Below are 19,924 nucleotides of genomic sequence, written 5' to 3' on the forward strand. Positions count from 1 at the left end.
CTGCCAACATTATAACAGGCAAGCCCAAGACACTCAGTAGTTTAGATCACATCGCCACCCACCTCTGCTGGTTGACTACACACTGATGTCATTGTGGGCAAGTACTAAGTGTCAAGTACAAGATCCAACATTGATGAAAACAGGGTGGTGGTTGGGCATCATTAGTGATGATGGCAGTGAGTTTATGAACACCTTACTTTGTGGTCTCAAACACAAACAAGAGGTAGAAGATTCAGAATAGCATCAAGTGCATACTTTAATAAGGACACCCAGTAAGTGATGAAAACCATCCATTATACCTATTGCCACCCTTACAATCTGTAATGCACTGAATAACTCAACTGCATTGCCATAAAGTACTGCCAACTTCTACACCCATGACACCAATACATCACAATCTCAGTGAGATTAAATAGGGCACTACCTCTCCCTATGAACTATGGCAATCAACAAAAAGTGCCTTCCCAGTATACTATATCCAACCTGGAAGATGAACATGTTGACAAAAATATCCAGGGACACCTACAGCAGCAGAATGAATATCTACTTAGTAACTTTCTTTGTAACTAATATTTTTGCCAGGCTGTAGTAGTAACAAGCAACAGTAACACTACTCAAATCGAGTAGTAACACTATTCAAATTGCACAATAAAAGGGCAGGTTTCAGCACATCGTTACCCTTTGGTCTGAGTGGCTGCAGTTAAGAACTATGTGATCTGAATCATGGCAGCAATTAAGAACTATGTGATCTGAATCATGGTTGCCAATCCACTACTAAAGCCAACCGTAGGCAGGCAGGCAATCATATGTGGATGCCCGAGTATGGCTCTTTAGTTTACTGTATTCCCACACCACTTGAAATGTTCAGTTTTGTAAAAAGGAAAATATAATTACCCTGACTTATTATTATTAATTTATCACTATTTAACTTTAAAATATTACTTTTACAAATAACATTATAGTGCATTTTTCTTAGATTCTCTAGGTTTAGGCTTAGATCCTGTTAACATTCTATCTTCACCACCTCTATTAGCAATATATGCTGCATGGTTAACCCATTTGCTGATGTTCCAGACCATCTGTACAAATACCATTCTGTTGAGCTGTTACTGTGGATGAATCCATAATCCAGATCTTTAATACACCAAGCACTGAGCACAGACACATTGGTGCCTTAGCTGGGTTTGCTGTTGACACCTGCCAATCTTGCTTTAATTGCAGATTGGTTAGTCATATAGCACATTCTGTTCTTAGCTTTTAGAGAAAAACATTCCATTTACATTTCCTACTGCTTAAAAGAGCAGCAGTGTGTATAAAGGTATTAAATATTTTTAATCCATGACTCCTGTTTAAATAGCTACTTTAAAACAGAAACATTAGAAAACTATGGAAGTGTTTGCGCCATTCCAGCTAATGCCAGCTGTTTTGTTAGCAGGATTTAATAACTAAACTAGAAAAGCCTGTCATATGCAAACACACAAATTTTAAGCTGCAAAAATACTTTAACATCTATTTTAATTATACCTCAGAAAAGGAGACTTAAGTGTTCACATATCTTACAAATCAGTGTGGTGTAGTGGTTAAGAGTGGTAGACTCGTAATCTAGTGAACCGGGTTTGGGTCTCCGCTCCTCCACATGCAGCTGCTGGGTGACCTTGGGCTAGTCACACTTCTTTGAAGTCTCTCAGCCCCACTCACCTCACAGAGTGTTTGTTGTGGGGGAGGAAGGAAAAGGAGATTGTTAGCTGCTTTGAGACTCCTCCGGGTAGTGATAAAACGGGATATCAAATCCCAACTCTTATTCTTTTTCTTCAAAAGCAACAGCATTATAGCAATCCTGGCTAGTACAGGTGGTGTCCCTGAATTTTTAAATTTGCATATTTATGGCTGTTTATGCATATTTATGGATTAATGAAAGGAACTCTCTCACAAACAGGATCGCTTTTCCTTTGCATCAGTCAATGTAGAGGGGAGGGGCAATCCTGCTTAGGGCTCTGCTCAGGTGCCCAAGAGAGTTTAGAGAGCTTGTAGCAATCTTGTGCACCCAAGCCCATGGTCCCAGTTAAGTATGTGCAGCTAATTATTTCAGACATGTTTAAGTCAAGTCTCCTTAGAATCACAGCCATCAACACTGATGTGATCAGTCTAAAGTAAGCAGTTCACAGCTTTAATCAGAATAATGAGTTTTGCTGTTGTTTTTATAACAATCATAAGCATAAGGATACTTGGAGTTTGAACAGTCAAGGACTGATTGATTGATTGATTGATTAGTTAGTTAGTTAGCCACCCTTAATAAATATTCATTGGGTATCTTACAAACAAAACATTTATAAATAGAGAATGACATCCAATAGTGGCCACCCACTAGTGGACCAGGCTTCCACTGGTGAGACAAGACTTACCCTTGCTCTCCCCCCCTTCCCCCTGCAGCTCCCATACAGCCCAAAACTCAGGCCACCGAGAAGGGGACACCTGTATCGCATGGATGCCCCCCATTATATTTTTTAGGAAAATAATCCAAAAAGACAGGAAAGTACTTTAATTTCAGCTACGGTACCACGGCCAAGAAAGCCCTTTCTCTGGTAGCCATCCAACAGCCATCAGATGTCATGCAACCAGAGCAAGGCTTAAGATTTGAGTAGGCTATGCAGGAGACAATCTTCCAGGAAACCTACCCTAAGATGCCCAAGCATAACATATATACAATATTAAAATATTGCAAAGTTAGTAGCAAACCAGTGAAGAAAAAAAGTTTTAGTATTCAATGTTTATCCAAGTTTTTAAGAATTCTCTGTCATTCAATTTTCTACTGAATTTATGTACAGGTTTCAATTTTCTATTATTAAATGGATTTCTCTCAAGGAAGGTTGCCCAATCTGCTCTTAAAGAATAAGCATACATTTAACACTAGCATTAAATGTGACACAACTCCACATTTCAGTAATTCAGAAAGAATACCACCTGATACAAAAACTGCTTATTGAAGAATATCTCAGTAACTCTCTTAACAGATTTATAAGCTTACAGGGCAGGCAACCCAGCGCTGTCAATTTTCACAAATTGGAAACAGGACGCAGACTGGCAGGCATATTACTGACACCTAAATTGCCTAAAATGCAGCATGGCTTGATACACAACACCCTTATTACAGTGAATTTCCAAAGCAACCAAAAGATGGGTCCAATTATGGCATCAATACAAGCTCTTCTTCCAAGGGGAATGGAAGAAGAGCAAATCCCAGTGGACACACACGTTTGCAGCAAAGATGATGTAATGTATAGAGACAGAAAGGTATCCTCAGACAGAAGCTGAAACTTAGGTAAACAGAGCACACAGTACCTTGAACTTCTGTGCACTTCTTTCAATTGCGCGTGTGTGTGCACGCACACACACACACACACACACACACAATGGCAACAGAAACTGTAACAGTATCTCAGGTTGTTATCCATATGTTTGCCACATTGCTATGACAAAAAAATTAAACAATACTGGCTATGAGTTAAGAATACTCACTCAAGCACCTTGTGAAAATACAAATTTAGGATATACGTAAGCAAAACGAAGTTAAATATGCCACTACAGCAAATAAATCCATCCATCCTGACATACATCAAAAAATTCAAAGCCCTAAATGTTCTTAAATCATTATACTTTAGGAATGCTTAGTACCTGGTTATTTTGTCTAGTATAAAAACTACTTTTGACTTCTACCCTCAGATGCTGCTAATCTCTATGGGATTTCAGATGTTAGGATGAAATATTACAACTGAAAGTATTAAAAAGTGCAGTCTATGACAAACCAATAAAATTAATAGTGTTAAGCTACTATTAAGTATTAAACCACTAACTTTAGATATACAGTTACAGGTAGGTAGCCATGTTGGTCTGCCATAGTCAAAACAAAATAAAAAATAAAAAAATCCTTCCAGTAGCACCTTAGAGACCAACTAAGTTTGTTCTTGGTATGAGCTTTCGTGTGCATGCACACTTCTTCACAAAAGCTCATACCAAGAACAAACTTAGTTGGTCTCTAAGGTGCTACTGGAAGGATTTTTTTTATTTTTTATTTTTTTATTTTTTTTTTTAGATATACAGCAAGACATAGATTGCAAACATAGTACAGTCGTACCTTGGATCCCAAATGCCTTGCAACTCGATTGTTTGGGCTCCTGAATGCTGCCAACCAGTTTGCGAATGTTCTTTGGAAGCCAAATGACCTGCGCGGCTTCTGCGGCTTCCGATTGAGTGTAAGAAGCTCCTGAAGCCAATCGGAAACCGCGCCTTGGTTGTCGAACATTTTCGAAGTCGAATGGATTCCATTCGACAACCAAGGTACAACTGTAATACAGTATTTAACTACTATTCTTAATTTTTTATTTATTTACAGAATTGTATTAATGGTGTGAAGTCAAGCTTATATATTGATCTTTACCTTTCCTGAACAGTACATAAAAAGATAGTGGTCTCTGGTGCATTATCTATCTTTCTAGTAAAAAAAAAAATTCACCTTACACATATCTATTACAAATACAAACCAAGCCCTATGAGGAGCAGTTGAGGGAGTTAGGTATGTTTCGCCTGGTAAAGTGGGGACTGAGAGGAGACATGAGAGCCATCTTCAAACATCTAAATGGCTGTCACAACAATAAGCAAGTTTATTTTTTCCTGTTCCAGAGGCTAGGACCTAAACCAATAGATTCAAGTTATAAGAAAGGAGATTCTAACTAAACATCAGGAAGAACTTTCAACTAAACATCAGGAATCGCTGTTCAACGGTGAAACAGACTCCCACTACAAGTGGTGGGCTCTCCTTCCTTGGATGTTTTTAAGCAGAGGTTGGATAGCACTCTGTCATGTATAATCTAGTGAGATTCCTGCATTGCAGGGGGCTGCACTAGATGGCCCTGGGGGTTCCTTCCAACTCTACAATTATACCATTCTATGATTCTATTACCCAGAATTTGGAGCTGGGTTGTTTTTAAAATATTGTGGCCCAGGCTGTTACTGACAAACCATGCAGATACTGACATGGTATATCAAAGGAACAACTAGGTGCTTAAAGTGAGCTCCTGTTATTTAGCTGGAGCAAGGCATGCTTCTACCAACCATCAGCTGATGAATGGTGGAAGCACACCTTGGCCCAGGAGCAGAAAGTGGTTTGCACTGAAACTTCTGTGAATATGAACGGGGTGGGGGGTGGGGGGAGATGACGACAACGACTGCATTTTAGCAGTGGTTTCAATACAAATCATTTCTCCTGTAGCAACCCTCTTTGAAGGTGCAAGTGCGCCTTCAAAGAGGCTCATCACCTGACATCAGTGACAACTGTGAAATATGGCCTGTGAGGGTTAGGGGAGGTTTCCACCCCTGTTGCAGTCTATGCATACCCCCTAATGCTTACATAACAGTGTTGGATTCACTGCCACGTGTGCAAATGGAGTTAAAATAGCTATTGACAACTGCTGTGATAGTATAGAATGCTCATAAACAGCAACAATTCAAAACAAAATAAAATAAAAAAATTCCTTCCAGTAGCACCTTAGAGACCAACTAAGTTTGTTCTTGGTATGAGCTTTCGTGTGCATGATTACTAGTGGTGTTCTGTTATTTTCTTTTTTGGGTCTGTCTTGCAGCAAGTTCTTGCAGCAAATTGGTACCAGAGCCTGCAAAAAACCCAGATGCCAACTTTGCTGCCACAACACCATTACTGGCCCCAACAACATCAAACATACCATCTCAGGATTATTTAATTGCTCATCTTCCAACATTGTGTATGCAATCAAATGCCAACAGAGCCCTTCAGCTCTCTATATTGGACAAACAGGCCAAACCCTACACCAAAGGATAAATGGACATAAATCTGATATCAGGAATCACAAGACAGAGAAACCAGTAGGAGAACACTTCAATCTCCCAGGACATTCCATAAAAGATCTCAAAGTAGCTGTCTTAATACAAAGAAATTTCAGAAATAGACTGGAAAGAGAAGTGGCTGAATTGCAACTAATCACCAAACTTAAAACCATGGAGGAATCTGGTCTGAACAAAGACATTGGATTCTTATCTCATTATACATGACAAAGCTATCTTTGCAGTTACAGGTGGGTAGCCGTGTTGGTCTGCCATAGTCAAAACAAAATCGAAAATTCTTTCTAGTAGCACCTTAGAGACCAACTGAGTTTGTTCCTGGTATGAGCTTTCGTGTGCATGCACACTTCTTCAGATACACTGAAACAGAAGTCACCAGATCCTTAAATATAGTGAGGGAGTGGGGAGGGGTATTGCTCAGAAGGGTGGTGGGAATGGGTGATCAGCTGATAGGTGTGGAAAACCTGTTACGGCTGTAATTAGTCTTGCAGGGAAAGGCAAGTGGTGAGATGGCTAAAGATAGCTTTGTTATCCCTCACTATATTTAAGGATCTGGTGACTTCTGTTTCAGTGTATCTGAAGAAGTGTGCATGCACACGAAAGCTCATACCAGGAACAAACTCAGTTGGTCTCTAAGGTGCTACTAGAAAGAATTTTCGATTTTGTTAAAGGTATCTTTAGCCATCTCACCCCTTGCTTTCCCTGTAAGACCCTGTAAAAATTGCAGTTGTCAACAGGTTTTCCACACCTATCAGCTGATCACCCATTCCCACCACCCTTCTGAGTAATACCCCTCCCCACTCCCTCACTATATTTAAGGGTCTGGTGACTTCCATTTCAGTGTATCTGAAGAAGTGTGCATGCACATGAAAGCTCATACCAAGAACAAACTTAGTTGGTCTCTAAGGTGCTACTACTGGAAGGAATTTTTTTTTAATTTTGTTTTCACTATGGCAGACCAACACGGCTACCTACCTATAACAGCAACAATTCAGGTAGTAAAGTGTCAACATTCATGAAAGGAGAAATGAGGCAGAGAAGAGTGGGGCTGAGGAAGCTCCAAAGTGAACCTTGTGCTTTCCTGCCAGGGACAGCTTTTCTATTTATGTTGAGTTGAAAACATCAAAGCATCTACATATATTACACACAGAGACATATTATATTCAGTATCCTTTTATCAACCAGCGTTCCAGTAAGATGCCTTCTGATGTTGTGTATTTGACATTCTCAGAGGCCACTACAGTCATAATTTCACAGAAACACACCATGATTGCACTTTAAAATAAAAACAGCTATGCTATAGTGCAGTGTTTTTCAACCACTGTTCCGCGGCACACTAGTGTGCCGCGAGATGTTGCCTGGTGTGCCGTGGGAAAAAATGTGTTTATTTGATTCCTTTTCAAGAGAATTACTTTATATATAGTCAATATAGGCACAGAGTTAAATTTTTTAACATTTTCTAATGGTGGTGTGCCTCGTGATTTTTTTCATAAAACAAGTGTGCCCTTGCCCAAAAAAGGTTGAAAAACACTGCTATAGTGATTATGATATTACTACCTTAAATTTGTATGCAAGATAAAGCACCGGAAGGATAATATAACCATAATAATTATATGTTTTATGCATGTTTTTCACTGCTTACTTACAATAGTCTAACAAAAATCATAATTCTGTGACATAAAATTAACTCTTACTAGCTAGTTCATAACAAAATATCACACTGTTAAACAAGTGAAAATACTGCCACAAATAATTAAAGTAATTCCGTATGTCCCTCCCTTCCAGCTTCCATTCCACTTTGTGTTTCAACACCTTCTGTATTTTAGGAACGTGTGGTTTCTATAGTATCTTTAGGTGCAACTAATATAGAGCAGAATCAAAACAATCTGTTTTATAACAGTATGCCCTACAAATATTCAGCTTGTATCAGAGCCATTATCTACAAACTTCTGCTTCAAAATGCAACAGCTAAAGAGTAAGATAGAGACACTGGTTGGGTAATGGATATTAAATGAGGACATAAATGGAGAATGTTCTATTCAATGTTAGTACTTTATCATTTCTGTATGTCATATACTGATACCACATGACGACTTCTAACAACAAAATACACCACCACAGGCAATGGTTATTTTTTTAAGGTAAAAACTGAAATGCAAATAATGGTGATGTCACTAGGCTCTATCTACATTCAGTTTGTGTGATTTTAACTGAAGGTAAACTGTGTATCATATAGTGTAACAGAATGGATGCAGCACAAATTTAGCAACAGCAAACTAATATTAAGACATTAGTTACACTCCAAAGTTGGGGGGGGGGTGTAAAGGGTTAGAGGACCATACACATAAGTTACAATACCTGCTGTTTAGTGCATTCCTGTGAGCCAAAATGAAATGAATGCCATATAGGAGGAAAGGAAAAGATGAACATTATCAGAGATGCTCAAAACATATAGTACTATTATGAAACTAATGCTATTATGTAAGGAAGGTTCTTAAATGGACTTATGAGTTTGGTGTAGATACTCTCCCTGACCCATATGGCCACTTAACATGCAACAGTATAATAGCAGCATTGCTAGTATTTGTCAAGCACTTTCCTTTAAAACATAACATATATTCACTTCTCTGTCATTATGTACAGTAGTCTTTGAAACACAGTCAACTGAACACATACTATCTCAATCAGTATATCTACATATTATAACTCTAAAAGAAACTAGAACACTGTAAAGAAATTCATATTTTATTTGGCAGCCATGTTTTCCTGCCTTGATATGTATAGCACAAAAGGGAAGACTTGCATCTCTAAACTCTCTGTGGGTACATAGGAGAAAACCATATCTAAAATGAGGTTCTTTGCATGTTCCTACCATGTGTTTTGAGAGGCACGTCTTCCCACAAACAAACTGATTAACTTTGAGTAATGGGAACATATGATCATAAATTAACATTTTCCTTTTAGTCATTCATAAAACTGATCAAGAAGTATGCCAGATTAATACACCACAAATCAGTTTATTAGATTTCAGTGAATTGTTCCCCATAAAATTACAATGAAAGTTGGGGTTACATCAAAACCTGAAAAATCAAGCCTTCTGTCATACAAGCAAAACACCTAAGTATTGAAGACATCTAAGAAAAGACTTGGACAATTAACAAGGGACATAGTTAAACCTTTAGGTGCTAACAGTTGCAGGTGGAATTGTAGATGGAAATTAACAAGAAGGAACATAGTTTTTAGGAAAGGAAACAGTGGGAAATCCCCAGTACTTTAAAATCCGAGAGAGCACATGAAGAATCTCAAATGGCTATGTACTCCTGAGGCTTTGTATTGTGAGGAACTCTGAGATAACTTGCGAGTTGAAACTCATTAAAAGCCTGATGAAATAAAAATCTATTGACTGCCACATAAAAACCATTTATGATGCGGCCAGTCAAGCCTCTATCAGGAGAAAGCTACACAGATAAGGAAAGGCCCAACCTCACGCTACCATTACCCTTGGTGGCAGAACAGAGCAGGGCTTCAGATGATGACTAATAGGCAACTTCATGCTGAAAGATGCAGTACCAAGGAGGACATTCTGGTCCCAAGACATTTATAATTTTATAGGTATGTGTAAATGCTGTAATTCCCCATACAATTATGTACTAGAATACTGTTTGCATAATGGGAAGTGCTAATATGAATAGCATTGGTGCCAAATTAGTTCCTGCAATGTGCAGCTGATACTGTGAATTAGTAAGAAACAATACTTGATGATGATGATGATGATGATAGTAATAAATGTTTTAATGTAACAGCCATCTTAAGCACTTAGGCACATAGAATACAAATATGGGTTTTTCCATTTTGAAAATCAGTGTTTGCAATTTTGTAATTCTACACTACAGTGATGAACTGTGAAGACTTTTCTCCATCAGTTTGAGAATGCAGAATAATTATAATTTGAAGGCTAAAGCAATATAGAAATAATGCTCTCTCAGATGATAAAGGCATGGTGTAGATTTGTTAGAACAATTTGATATTAGTCACATCAGTATAAACAACGCGCTCTGGTCTACTTCCCATGCTGAGAAGAGATAAAGCAAAATAATGGCCTAAATAGATGATAGTGCTTCAAGAAGAAGTGGCTATTCACAGAACTTAATGTTTCAGTGATTGGTTTATTGATGTCTTTTAAACTAAATAAAGCCAGCACAATGATCTATTACAGAGATCAAATTTGAATAAAGTGTTTTAAGCTGGCATTTTGACGCTGATCTGCTCCAAAAGCAGTATTTCTAAACTATTCCAATGACAGATAATATACTCTTAACTACAAATTCAGCTTCTTCTTTATAGATGCTAAAGAATCTCCTGCACATGAAATTTTAAGAAAGGCAAATTGTGGTCATGTGAATCTTTCACAAAATGAGAATGAGCATTTGGCAATTGCTAATATTCAAATTTAAGTTACACTATCAAAATAATTTGGATGGCTTACCGTGTGATAACCTCTAGGTAACGGTGGTTTCCCTACAGGATAAGCATCCACAGTGTCAATAATTGTTTGTCTTTCTCCTTTTTGATTGATTTTCCTAAATCTCCGTCGAGATTGTCTATGAGATGCTTGTCGCTGGAAATATTCTTCATTTTCATCCATATAATCCACCTGATAAAAAGGCATATTTAATAGCAAAAAAATACATTTTGTAATATGATAAAAATAAATAAGGTTATGGGTGGCCTCTTCTCTGCTACAATTAGAAAGCACGGGCATTCATTTCAGTTTGAGATAGAACACACGAAATGGTACTCTCACAGAAATCAGCAGTAAGTAGTTATAAAACTTTCTGTATTTTCCACAGTAGAAGCTATTCCTACATAGTGAGAATGAGCAGGCATAGTTATTAAGACAATTACTCAGTTGACATTCATATATTCTACAACTGACCTACTGTGCATTTGCACACCTGTGTATTTAGAAGCGTCTGTTTTTTACTCTCTCAGACAGAAAGTTAGTTTCTTACTAGGGAGAAAAAAGAACATTTCTGAAGGAAGCGAACTTGAAGCCTTCCGGCTGATCTCAATAAGCCATTGGGGAGCTACCCCTCCCATCCTGTGGGAGCTAGCTCTTCTAAAACACAGCATCCTATTTCCTCTAAAGCAAGCAAGATTTTAAAAAGAAAAAAGAAAGATTTGAAGGAAAACTGCACAACGGTACTATAATAATGTCAACCCCCACAAAAATTCTTCTGATACACACCTACAACAAGTATTGTATTTTGCAACTTGCACACAGCCATTTCTATTTTGGAGATGGTAGAAATCTGGATGCTCAACTGCTAAGGTAACACTGTATTTGATAAGGCTCTGAGCTATGACAAAGCATGCAACAACTATTTTATAAAGAACTCTGTGCCAATTATGAATGCTACTTCAAGTATTGTGTGATGTAGTATTAGCTGTAGTGTACTGAAATACGAAGAGGGGTAATGCCCTTGTTTCATATGGTGATTAATCCAATTATAGCAGGGAGAGCGGGAAATCGGTCACCAAAAGAAAGTATTTTAAAATGTAAATGTTCCCTATACGTAGTGACAAGAATTTTTACTTAGAATTTGTAGAGTTGGAAGGTGCCATGAGAGTCATCTAGTCCAACCCAAAACATTTCCCTTTACAAAACAAAAGCACAAAACCACCCAACACAATATGGTGCAAAACAATTATGTAATGGATTTTGCAATGCCTGAAATGTAGGGGAGGGGGGAGAAAACGGGAGGTCTTGAAGGAATTTGAATGATCAGACCAGACCAACCTGAAAAGTAGGTTGTAGAGCTTCCTAAAAGGTCACTTTATGATTCTGCTAGTAGATATATTACTTATGTGCTAAGAAGGCCTATGTAAGAAAGTTTCTTTGCACAAAAATGAATTTATTCACTCTGCTGCCCACTAAAACAGATATTCTGGCAGTATCTCCAGGTGTGTTGCTAAATCCAACTATCTTAAAGAAATCTTTAAAAATTCCTACAAAACAAGGTTTCCTTATTCAACACTGCATTTTAATCTGTATAATAGATAAAATATAGTTATCCTGTATTCATAGCTATTATACACAAAATGACTTGGATCCTAAGACAAGTTAACTTAAGAAAGTTCATGGGAAGAAAGTTTCCTCTGCAGCCACTTGTGCCTAAAGAAACTCGTTCAGACAACTGGGGGTGGGGGCTCCTCCTGAGCAACACGGGATGGGATCCAGAGAGCTGTCCAGCACTGTTCTATATAGTTCAGGACACACACACCCTTTCTAGACAAGTTTTTCAAGGGTTGCAGGTGGATGCAGGAGACAGGAGTTCTAGAATCATAGATTGCAGAGTTGGAAGGGACATAGAACTTTTCTTTCCATGGTTTTCCTTAAAGTAACCTATTTTAAAACCCAAGCAACTAACTCATTTTAAAGATGGCAAATGATACATTTCTCAAATACATAATTGTACATTTCCTTAACACAGACATTCATCTAGTTATGCTTACCACAATCATTTCAGATGGCTCTAGAACAATGCATTCACAGCCACGTCTGAAGCTTCCTGCAGAACGTTTGCCAAAACTGAAAGAGGACAGAAAATACTTTGAGCAAAACCAAGTCTATAAAGCTACAGTTTTAAAATTTAATGCTATGCATATGACAAAACCACATTTTCAATCTTCTGAGGCAATATCAGGGGTCGGGTGTATTGACAATACAAATAAGACTTAAAGGCTGCTTTAAAATTATGAGATTCTTCATTTTGTATTTTTGGAACACATGTTTGATAGTAGAAATTCATCCCATTACTTTCTCCGATACTATACTGTTGGACATGGATCCAAATGTAAAATGTAAGACATTAGTACCACTCTTAAAATAGAAAAACTCAAAACGTTTATTCTCACCTCTGCACAAATTTTGCTTGTACTGATAAAATGCAAGTCACTTGTAAAAATCTGTTAAACCACTAAGAACCTGTCTTTATATAGCTGAAATGTCAATAATTAGAAACTGCTATACTTGTTCAGCATCACAATGGCATTATGTTAGCATTACAAGGACTATATTACACAGCAATCACTGTAGTAGAAAGGCAGTTTCTGGTTACTGGAGAAAAATGTTCATAATCTTTGCCACTCCCTTTTCCTCTTAATCTGAATCCATCTGTGCCTCACAATATATGTGGAATTTCAGGACTTTCAGCTCCAGAACAGGAGTTCTCAAACCTTGTAGCTGCAGGGCCCACTTCAGATGGCTGAAAATTACTGAGGTCAGCCAGTGATAAAATGGTGGTGCAGGAGCAGGAGCAGGAGCAGGAGCAGGAGCAGTTACAAAATAGTGGGCAAGTTTGACAATCAACTGGCAATAATGGACATCACTTTCTACTAATATGTCATCCATCTTTGGAAATGTGTAAATTCTTCACCACTGTGTTTCACCTTTTACATTCAACTTGAACCTTACTCTCCTCCAACTGCTAATGGTGGTCTTTCATCCCTCCTCTCTGATTTTTTATATTCACGTCTTCCTCCTACAACACCTTTCCTTCCTTATCCCTTTCATTTCTATTCCCTGTTTGTTGTACTATTATTTTTAATTAACAGTCATGGCGAATATTAACATTTTAGCTTCCTAAGTTCCTTCAACACTTCCTGTGGTGGTTTCTCCTCAGAGGAAGAGAACTTCCTTTCCCTTTTCTTTCTTCCCTGAACTCTTCTCCCTACCACCATTGCTCCAGCTGGTGCTGGAATCAGTTGAAGGCTATGTCATGACTTGGGGTCAGGGAAGGCAAGTGAAGAGACACTGGGCAGGCTATGGCACTGAAGCGCTCACTTGAACATTGCCTAAACCCCACTAGTGCATCCTGGCCCACTGTCTGAGAAACTGTTGGGCTTTTGGTTTTAACTGGAAAAAGCCTCAAAACCAGTTTAGCACTTGGAGTGGTGTCCTGCTACACTTCCTCTGCGTTTTCCTGCTTCTCCAGTGCTTTTGCAGAGTTTTTTCAAACTTCTTACTTCTTCTTCTTGCGCAACGGTATGTGTACCTTTCGTGCTGGCAAATAAAGTCCCACAACGTCTGGGTTGATCAAAGCAAGCAAGCTTTAATTACAAGCATATAAATCATGGACACTCCCCGGAGACTCGGACATCTCCGCTCTGGTTCAGTCAAAAGTGAAAGTAAGACTGAACAGTGTGTCACATCAATCACATAGGTATTCACATACAGCAGATACCCCGGATGTTGTGACACATTCTCTTCCCTGTGGGAGGGGCATACTGTTGAGCTTATTTAACCCTGAAAGCTCCAAACCTCACAGAAACACTGCTCCGTGACCACACTTCTTTGCTCATGGCATTCACCTTCCCACTTTCCATTCTCCAGTTAGCAATTTTAAATGATTAAATCAATTAGTTATTGCACTCATACTACGAAGGCTGAATTTAGATTATCAATGAGAGCCTCTAGGTCAGGGTTACCTAAATGCCAGAGTACAAAGTTGCCAAACCTGATTTTTTTAGGAATGTAAATGAATTAAAGCCAAGAAATGTCAATATTTAATAAAGATTTATTAATCTTCAATCAACATTACTAAGAATCATCTTATTAAATACAGAGATCCCGCACTGGCAAGGGAGGTGCACTCTGTATAAGTCAATTCCCTTTATTTATGAGGCCCGCAATTCCTAATTAATTTTTGAACTATATCTTGTGAACTTCTTTTCCACCCTAGGCCCTTTTCAAACCATGCTTTTGACTCCATATTCTTTATTCTCCCCATGCAGTCCCACTGGTGAAATGGGGTCGCTCTTCACAGCACAAATGAAAAGCAGCATTGTCAAGCAAGAGACCACCTTGAGATTTGTCACGTAAGCCACATCATCATCACCACCACCACCACCACCACCACAACCACCACCCATCTGACTGGTATAGTAAAATTGTATCACACAGAGGAAAGGGAATAAGCAGTGATGGTATAGTAATTCTGCTGTCGTCCCAGTATTGGGATTGCCCAGGGTGTCTGTGTGTTCTTGCTCGCATGGAAATGCATTAATTGATCTCTTGTAACAGTTCTACCTTTACCTCTAATCCTTCAAGCCCATGAAACTCATTTGATTCCCAATTTGGATAGGTCAGCTGTCTTGAGGTGGAAGTGCAGGCTCCTTAAACAAACCATGTTTTGTGGTGGGAACTGAATATTTCACCTATTTTAAGTGATTGTGTGATCAGTTAAATTACACCTTAAAATTATATGTCAGCTAAATTATGCAACAGTTTATACAGGTATTTGCTGCTGAAATTAATCTGCAGGGACTCCAACATTTACTTTTGCATTTAGACTAAGAGTATGCTGAGTGACACAGACGGATAGAAGTATCATAATTTTTCTTTGGGACTATGATTCAAAGGCTGACTAGGAATGCCATGGGGAACAGACAGCGGCAAGAATGCTATTTCATGAGACAGGATGACCTAATTCTGCATCACCCCATCCCCCTTCCTGTGTAGACAGACTTAACCCATGGCACCAATCAGGAATTAAGGAATGCTGGGAAGAAATGCAAGAGCAGAACCTCTCCCACTCTCAGAAATCTCCCTCACCCAATGGACCATATTCCTAAAATGACCATATACCTTTTTGTTATCTCTTAGCATCTTTTGATACTATTGACCATTGTATCCTCAAGAGGTTCTGTGAGTTAGGAATCACAGTCATGACATCATGGTGATTTTGTTCCAAGCTGCAGGGGTGTTGGTATCTGAAGAAGTGTGCAGGCACATGAAAGCTCATACCAATAACAAACTTAGTTGGTCTCTAAGGTGCTACTGGAAGGGTTTTTTTTATTTAGCAAGGACAGTGCTGCCTGATTTCTAATGGAGGTAGTTCCATAGAGTTGGGCACACTACACTTAAAACACAACTTCTGGTTGTCATGAGACATCCTTTTAGTCCATGGGGGGAGGGGGTGCCATTAATAGTGCTCCCATCCATTATGCTGTGGCATCCTGCAAGATTTCATCTTGTCCCACATGCTATTTAACATCAGTATGAAGCTGCCAAGAGCAGTCATCCAGAGATTTGGGGCTTGTTGCCACCAATATGCAGATGATACCCAGCTCTATTCCTCATGCCATTAGAACCAGATGAAGCTGTTTTATGCTAAACCACTCCCTGGGGGGCAGGGGTTGAATGAGGTCCAGTAACTTAGGCTGAAACCTGGCACGATAGGTTGATATATGGTTCTTGTATATTAAATGAATAGTGTGCTCTTGGTGCGCTCTCTCTCTCTCTCTCTCTCTCTCTCACACACACACACACACACACACACAGAGAGAGAGAGAGAGAGAGATTCATGGCTGATACACCACTTACATCTGTTTCTAGACTGGGATGGACTTGCCTTGGTGGCTCTTGTTACGAGTATTGCAATGTAATTTCTGTAGGGCTACCCTTGAAGTCAATCCAGAAACTATAGCAAGAGCAGAACTCAACCTCCAGAGGGCTGACTGATGCACCTGTTGCAATGGCGTAATGGCACTTTTTCACTCTGGTGCCATTGGGCCAGCCCTCATTTAAATATAGTGCAACCACCTCACAGTACACCAGTTACACAAATTTCTACAAATTACCCCAGATTATCTTGTGGGGGACTTGTGTGAGGGAAAACTTCAGGCATGATTTGATCAAACAAACAAGAAAGATTTTATTAAACAAAGACAGTTTATGACACAAAACGGGTAAAACAAAGGATATTTCAGGTTATAATGTTATTCCAGGTAACCGTTCACCTAATAATATTGATACTAAATCTAACTGATGCAATGGACTTCTAATCAAGCACAACTTATTTTAAACTTCAGTTGCTTGTGTTCAGTTACTTCGCTTCAGGTAGATGTTACAGGTTTGTTTTGTTTTTTTAAACTAAAGGGTAAATGCTCAGCTTATTTCCAGTTATTTCACTTCAGTTCTTTCTCAGTTGTTGCACTGCTGTTGCCGCTTACTACTTTGGTTCTTAAACAAGGTGGTACTTCCTGTTAGTTACACATCCCTTTGACAACCCTACTCCTGAGGTACTCCTAGTAACAGACCCAAGTTATCACCACACCCCTCTTAACTGGTTTGGGAGTCTTCTCTTTTTGTAGCAGAATCTCTCCCCTCCTGACTGGAATGAGACCTAAGTAGACTGTATTTTTCCAGCTTCTACTTCTCCTGGCTCAGCCTCCCAGTTAATTCCTGGCCTATTACTGTCACAGAACACCACACACTGTCCTTCACACAAAGCTCAGATACCCTTTCTGTAGCTTTTGATATATTCCTCAGAGTGGATGTTTCTACCCAGAACCAACTCTCTCTCCTCTCACTCCCTATCTCCCAACCTGAAACCTGTCTCTCCAAATCCTCTCCTTTTCAACTCCCTCTCCTGGAACCCCAGCCAATCAGAAGCTGCCGTTCGTTAACCATTTACTGGCAGGGAAAAAGAAAAAGAAAACACTTGGTGACCCAACCTGCCCAGCAAAACAAACTTTTCCGTCACACCTGTGCATATTACAAATGTTTTGCAGGATCTGTGTTGGCCACTGCTTTGTTAGTAGGCTCAATTCAGGGTGTTAATATTGACATAATAAAGCCCTGAACACCTTTTCCCTGTATAAACCAATGGAGGTGGGGGAGGAGAAGGGAAGGGAAGGCTTTCACTGATACAAGGCTTCTATGAAGTGGCACCCTTACTGTGGTACGCCCTCTATCTAGATGCAAAGATGACTCCTACACTTTGGGGCTCCTAACATCCAGTTGAGACTTATTTGTTAGCATAGGCCTCTAGTGGAAATTGAATGTTCAAGGTCCTATTACTACTGTAACAAAGAACTAGTTTGAGGATCATAGAAAGTGTACTCTTTCACTGTTGGTTTTAACACTTTGATAATGCTTTTTTATTTTTGTGTGTTGTGTTCTCATTTATATAATATTGTATAAGCAACTCTAGGATCTACTTTTTATAAAAGAAGGTTGAAAGTTCAATGAATGAGTAGAGAAATAATAACAATTATGGATCAACATTGTTGCCTTCATTTTTTACGTTTTTGGGGGGTGCTGCTGTCATGAACCACTTGTGTACTTAAAAAGTTTACCATTACACCACCACTGAAAGTTGCACATGCTTTCATAGTAACATAGCTTGGCATATCTTCTCCTATTACACTATCTCAGTCTGGCATAGATAACACGACAACCTAGAGTAAAACAGACTCAAAACAAAGCTTACCTCACCTTTTCCAGAACAGATTCATACAGTACACCCATTTGGCATTGAAGTAAGCCCTCTTAAAAATATGCTTACAATGGACAGAATCAAAGCATTCCCGACTTGCTGGAAAAATGGAAGTTGCTTCACTTGTATAGTTAATTTTATTATAATATTCACTTAAGAAGAAAATGCTCCATATGGTTCTATAAAAAGTAAATGGTTTCCAAGGGAACAAACATACTTGCTCTACTAATTGTTCTGAATATAAAATATGCTCTCAAGCTACACTATTTCCAAAACCTAATTTAAAGGCAGGGCTGAGAGCATGTTCTCTCTTACCTCTTAAGACTGAAATCATATACACACCTACTAGGGAATAAACCCAATTTGAACACAGGGGGGGGTCCTACTTCACAGTAGTCGTGCATCGGATTGCTCATTCACTACCTTCAGAGAGTGAAGGAGTTGGTTCTGGGTAGAAACATTCATCGGATTGCTCATTCACCTAATGTGGCCAGACTTTATATGCCATCACACCAGGTCAGGATATGAAGCTTTTTAAAAAACAAAAAATGACCCTAGAAGTTATATTTATTTACAAAGAAAACTGCTTGATAAAACAGAATTAATTATAGGGCCAGAGCTGTGGTCCAATGTTAAGAACAAGTCAGCTAAATTTAATTTTGCCATTCATTTTTGTTCCTGTGGCCGATGGCTGACACAAATAAAGTTTCATTCATTCTGCCATTATAATGAGAAATCAGAGAAGGGTGGGATCTATGGCTTATAGTTCAGTTGACTGATTTAAAACGTGGCAGTGTAGGGGAAGGTATGCAGGGCTGTCTTAAAACATATGCAGCGCCGGGGTGCAAAGATCCGCCTGGCGCCCCCCCCCAGTTGCCCAGTCCCAGGCGTGCAGGAGGGTGGAGCAGGCCAGCCGCCTCAGCGTCTCGCTGGCTCAGTCGCCCCCGAACTCACAGAGCAGAGCCACCCGCAGCTGAAGAGCCCACCGCAGCGCTCCAAACCGACAGGCAGGCTCTTCCCCGGACTCAACTCTCAGGCCCCCGTCTCTCAGTCTGGCGCCCTTGAGAGCCTGGCGCCCCACACTCCTAGCACCTATGGGTAAGACGGCCCTGAAGGTATGTTTAAGGATGGTCCATCTCTAAGTTGGGAAATAATTGATAAGAAATTATTTATTTTGAATGAGTTAAAAGTTTACAAGAGACTCTTGCAAGTTGACAGGTGTTCTGTGTTTTCCTTCCATAGACTTTGCTGGGGTGCTTTTTTCTGCAGAAAGATGTATCCAATTATACCATGTGTTTTGGAAAACTGGTTGTTCTTCTGTTGCACAGAAGTGATGTGTCTGTCCCAGTGAACAAACAAATCTGTGTGCAGGGGCCATACCTTTGCCACCTACAGCCACCCAGCTCCAAGGTACTTGTGAAGCTGAAACTAACCACAGGGTAGGATACCACACCATATTAATAATGCGTGTTTGGGGTGTGGCCCTTAACAGCCATAATTTCCAGGCATGGGAACCCTTTAACACAGTACCTGTATGTTAAACCCAAAGGTATTTTTTATGTTTCTGCTGGGTTTTTTTCTTCATTTTACAAATCATGTCAGAAAAGCATAATCCTCTCTTCTGTCTGTTCAGCAGAACAATGACCTGCATAGAAACCAGGTTTTACTACTGTATTTGTTTAGCAGTCAGAATTACATCATGAAAAGTTATTATAACAATTGTAAAAAGGATGGCAAAACATCAGCTGCCTCTAAATACAGAAAGAGAA

At 39.2% G+C, this 19,924-nt stretch overlaps 1 protein-coding gene across 6 annotated transcripts in view; it reads right to left on the minus strand.

The window, feature by feature from the left end:
* The window catches only part of RAPGEF2 (Rap guanine nucleotide exchange factor 2), a 155,706-nt gene that overhangs the window by 62,981 nt on the left and 72,801 nt on the right, over positions 1-19,924 (minus strand). For 4 of the 6 annotated variants that reach the window (XM_033161135.1, XM_033161133.1, XM_033161131.1 and 1 more), the window contains exons 5-7: positions 12,388-12,463; positions 10,358-10,525; positions 8,230-8,247 (exon numbers count right to left, since the gene is read on the minus strand). In XM_033161135.1, coding sequence (XP_033017026.1) covers positions 8,230-8,247; positions 10,358-10,525; positions 12,388-12,463 — 262 coding nt within the window. The remainder of the gene's footprint in view (positions 1-8,229; positions 8,248-10,357; positions 10,526-12,387; positions 12,464-19,924) is intronic. The other 2 variants (XM_033161134.1, XM_033161132.1) reach the window with 1 other exon arrangement.

This window comes from Lacerta agilis, chromosome 9, assembly GCF_009819535.1.
Source record: "Lacerta agilis isolate rLacAgi1 chromosome 9, rLacAgi1.pri, whole genome shotgun sequence".
Classification (NCBI taxonomy): domain Eukaryota; kingdom Metazoa; phylum Chordata; class Lepidosauria; order Squamata; family Lacertidae; genus Lacerta; species Lacerta agilis.